This window comes from Arachis stenosperma, chromosome 3 (genome assembly GCF_014773155.1).
Source record: "Arachis stenosperma cultivar V10309 chromosome 3, arast.V10309.gnm1.PFL2, whole genome shotgun sequence".
Classification (NCBI taxonomy): domain Eukaryota; kingdom Viridiplantae; phylum Streptophyta; class Magnoliopsida; order Fabales; family Fabaceae; genus Arachis; species Arachis stenosperma.
The window spans coordinates 31,419,320-31,423,834 of NC_080379.1; the positions used below are offsets into that span (position 1 = coordinate 31,419,320).

Sequence of the window (4,515 nt, forward strand, 5' to 3'; positions counted from 1 at the left end):
GAAAATCCATTAGAATTAAGAAATAATAATAAATATTGTGAGTGATAATAATATTTATTTTTCTTATGTTACTTTTTTCGGCCTCCGGCTCTATATGTTTTCTTGTATAGTAATCAACATAAACGGTGTTGACTTGTTGAAGGTAGGGCTCCGTCATTGTGAAATAGCCATAAAGGATAGTAGGATACCAAAAAGAATGTTAAAACATCAGTAAAATTGCAGCTGAGGCTTAGCTCAACTGGTAACACAATGCTCTTCTTAATATACTGTATCCGGGTTTAAATCTTGGTGAGTGCACCAAGTATTGATTATGAACCCTTAAAATATGTGTGGCCGTGTGAGTGAGTTGTGATACCAATACATAGGATTGGGGTTGGCCAATCTACTTAACCAAAAAAAAAAAAAAAATCAATAAAATTTATTATTTTTTATTAATAATTAATTAATAATATTTAAAAGTATCAACTAAAAATTATATAATTGAACTGTTAAATTAAAAATATTAGATTAATAACTAAAAATACTAAAAAAAATAATAGTACACTCTACTAACCGTTTAATTTTTTTGGATATAAATTCAACGATTTAATAAAGTTCCAACTCCCAACAGCTCTCCAACAACTTGCATGGGTCCATAATTCCATTATTCAAACCACTTGCTTGGTTTCTTCCTCTACCATCTATCCACTGAAAATATCTTCCCATTAACCACTATTATAGCACGCACCGCTAGAGACGTTTTCCATATGATTAAAATATAATTAATAGATGATACGGAAAATATTCCTCAGGGGCCTCATAGAGTTAGTGTATAAAAATTTCCTAAAGCATAGCGATGGCCAAATTCATCAGAACCTTTCTATTTGTCGTAACCGAACTCCTTATAGTATTCCCACCATCATCACTTCCAACCGATACCATAACACAATTTGAGTCACTCCGTGATGGCAATACCTTGGTTTCTGAAGATGAAAGCTTTGAGATGGGTTTCTTCAGTCCCAGTAATAACTCAAACCGCTACCTTGGAATTTGGTACAAAGGAATTCCAGTTAAAACTGTTGTTTGGGTTGCCAACCGTGAAAATCCGGTCAAAGACAACTCCAGCAAATTGAGCATCAACTCTGAAGGAAGACTTATAATCCTCAGCCATAACAAAACTCTTGTTTGGTTAGTATGGTTAGCAACATAATGCATACATATTACTTTATTTGTACTCTTAAATTTATTTATGTGTCTACAACATAGGTCAGCAAACTCCACAACACAGAGGCAAGTAGTGAGACCAATTTTGCAACTTTTAAACTCAGGAAACTTGGTCCTAAGAGAAGAAAAAGACAAGGATTTCAAAAACTATTTATGGCAGAGCTTTGACTATCCATCCGATACATTTTTACCAGGGATGAAGATTGGTTGGAATCTGAAAAGTGGCCTTAATAGGCAGTTATCAGCATGGAAGAATTGGGATGATCCTTCTCCAGGAGATTTAACTTGGGGACTTGTACTTGGAAGCACTCCTGAGTTGGTTATGTGGAAAAACACTACAGAGTACTATAGGAGTGGTCCATGGAATGGGGAAAGATTTAGCGGCAAAACCACTGCGCTTTTCCAATTAGAATTCGTGTCCACCAGTGATGAGGTGTTTTACACATACAACCTCAGCTCAGTAATCACAAGAGTCATTCTAAACGAATCCGTTTATTCACGTCAGCGGTATAATTGGATCCCAGAGAACCAGACTTGGCGGCTATATTCATCCGTGCCTCGCGACAATTGTGATAACTATAATCTTTGTGGCGCTTATGGTAACTGTCTTGTGAATGAGTCACCACCCTGCGAGTGTCTAACAGGTTTCAAGCCGAAATTATTCAGAAACTGGGAGGCATTGGACTGGACTCAAGGATGCGTGCAAAGTGAAGAATGGAGGTGTCAAGCGAAAAATAAAGATGGTTTTCAGAAATTTAGTGGGTTGAAAATGCCAGATACTACCAAGTCTTGGGTGAGTAGGAATTTGACACTTGATGATTGCAGGGTCAAGTGCTGGGAGAATTGTTCTTGCACTGCCTATGCAAATTTAGATATCAGAGGAGAAGGTAGCGGGTGTCAGATTTGGTTTGGAGATTTAATGGATCTCAGGGTTGCTTCAGTTTCGGGCCAAGATTTGTACATTCGGATGCCTGTATCACCAACTGGTATATATTATATCTCCTGTGAATATAACAAGTTGATTAATCTTAATTCATATACAAAATAAATTAGAAAAAGTATCATCTAACATTCTTGTTTATGAAAGTTATTTAATACATATAAAATCTTCTTTGTTTGTTATGTGTACACTTTTTTGAATAGGTTCCCCCAACAAAACAACTGCAAATGAAGAAAGTTTAAAGGGTGGACAAAGAAAAAAACTTGTTGTGGCAATTCCAGTTAGCTTTCTCCTGGTTATTATGATTGTTTTGACTTTCAGTTACTGTTATTGGAGGAAAAGAAAGCTTAAAGGTAAAGATTATCAACTAACTGAAAAATTATTTCACTCAAGGTGAAGTGACTTAGATGAAATTATTCAATCTCGAAGCATACATGCAAAATAAATTTGAATTCAATCTTCATGTATAGTATAGACACCAAAATCTTAATCGATATTCTTTTAATTTGCACTTACAAATTCAATCTTCATGTAAAATTATGTTTAACATGTTATCGCGAAAATAAGTACTCTGCTGTTACTATATTATGTTGATTTACTCAAGAAAAAATAGGAAACATATCACAAGAAGAGGGAGACAAAGTCCATGAAGACAAATTTGAACTTCCATTCTTTGATTTTACAACAATAGTTCGTGCCACTAATAATTTCTCAAGTGATAAGAGGCTTGGCCAAGGTGGTTTTGGGCCCGTGTATATGGCAAGTAACTAATTAACTATTTAACATTATTCATCTAAAAACTAATTATTTTTTTTACTCATTGTTTCAATTGTTCCCTAAATGTATATAGGGTATATTAATCAATGGGCAAGAAGTTGCAGTCAAAAGGCTGGCGCATAAATCTGGACAAGGAGCAAGAGAGTTTAAGAATGAAGTTATATTATGTGCCAAACTTCAACATCGCAATCTTGTTAAGGTTCTTGGTTGTTGCATCCACGGAGAAGAGAGAATATTAATCTATGAATATATGTCCAATAAAAGTTTAGATTCTTTTCTTTTTGGTATGGTCTCCGCAAATATAGTTTTTTCTAAAAAGAATTTATCTTAGTTTTTATTAAACTAATGTTATTAACAAACTTTACAGATTCTTCTCAAAGGGAGCTCTTTGATTGGCCTAAACGATTTAACATCATATTCGGAATTGCTCGTGGACTTCTATATCTTCACCAAGATTCAAGATTGAGAATTATACATAGAGATCTTAAAACAAGTAACATTTTATTGGACAATGAATTGAATCCAAAAATTTCAGATTTTGGAATAGCACGAATGTTTACTGGAAATCAAATAGAAGCAAATACAAAAATGGTAGCAGGGACATAGTAAGTATCTATTAGTTAGCAAATTGATTTGTTTCTCAAATTTTTACATATTTTTTCATCACAAAAATAACTCAATTTGTTTAATTTTATTAAGTGGCTACATGGCACCAGAATATGCAATTGAGGGAATATTTTCTATCAAATCTGATGTTTTTAGCTTCGGAATAATATTATTGGAGGTGGTAAGTGGACGAAAAAATACAGGAGTTTTTTATCCTAATCATGGATTTAATCTTCTTGGACATGTAAGTGATTATAGACATATTTTTTACCTATATAAGAAACATGAATATCATAAATATTTTTCTTGAGTTTTATTATTACAGGCATGGAGATTATGGAAAGAGAAAACTCCAATGAAACTAGTAGATGCTTGTTTAGGAGATGCTTTTACAATATCAGAGGTTCTACGTTGCATACATATCGGTCTTTTATGTGTACAATTGCATCCTGAGGATAGGCCAAACATGACATCAGTGCTTTTGATGCTCAATAGTGAGAATACATTGCCTCAACCAAAAGAACCTGGTTTCATTATAGAAAGGATGTCAATAAATGAAGGAAACACTTCATCTGAAAATAAGATTGATTCTTCAACTAATGAAATAACTGCCACATCGTTAGAGGCCAGATAAAGTATTATTTTCCTAGTGTTGCTTAGCTAGAATGTGAAAACGTTATGTATCTCTAGTTCATATTCATCACAAATTCATCATATTGTTAAAAGTCTAGCGGTTATTGAAAATAAAGGTTAGCTTAAATTATGTCAAGTAGTTATAGATTAGTTATAATTTTCTCTTATAAAAACTGTTGGGTTATTCTGTTAGCAACAAATATATTTGAGGCAGATATATAGTAATCAATTTAGTAATTAATATCATTTAACACATTTAGATTTTTATCTTCTGCTACTACTACTACTAGTAGTAGTAGTAGTAGCAGCAGTTTTTTACCGGCATTTGTCACAACTACTGCTGTGAGTCTCTGATG

The 4,515-nt window shown here is 33.4% G+C and overlaps 1 protein-coding gene across 4 annotated transcripts; it reads left to right on the top strand.

Moving 5' to 3' along the window:
- Positions 1-732: 732 nt before the first annotated feature.
- Positions 733-4,295, top strand: LOC130968333 (G-type lectin S-receptor-like serine/threonine-protein kinase At4g27290). 4 transcript variants are annotated; one of them, XM_057893537.1, is made up of 8 exons: positions 733-1,167; positions 1,246-2,189; positions 2,347-2,496; positions 2,748-2,902; positions 2,994-3,204; positions 3,288-3,525; positions 3,620-3,770; positions 3,852-4,295. In XM_057893537.1, the coding sequence occupies exons 1-8, from the start codon at positions 836-838 to the stop codon at positions 4,158-4,160; spliced, it is 2,490 nt and encodes an 829-aa protein (XP_057749520.1). In that variant the 5' UTR covers positions 733-835; the 3' UTR covers positions 4,161-4,295. The 4 variants fall into 4 exon arrangements, with proteins under 4 accessions (XP_057749520.1, XP_057749521.1, XP_057749522.1 ...); XM_057893538.1 differs by having other exon boundaries at positions 734-1,167; positions 2,757-2,902; XM_057893539.1 differs by having other exon boundaries at positions 940-1,167; positions 1,251-2,189.
- The last annotated feature ends 220 nt before the right edge of the window (positions 4,296-4,515 follow it).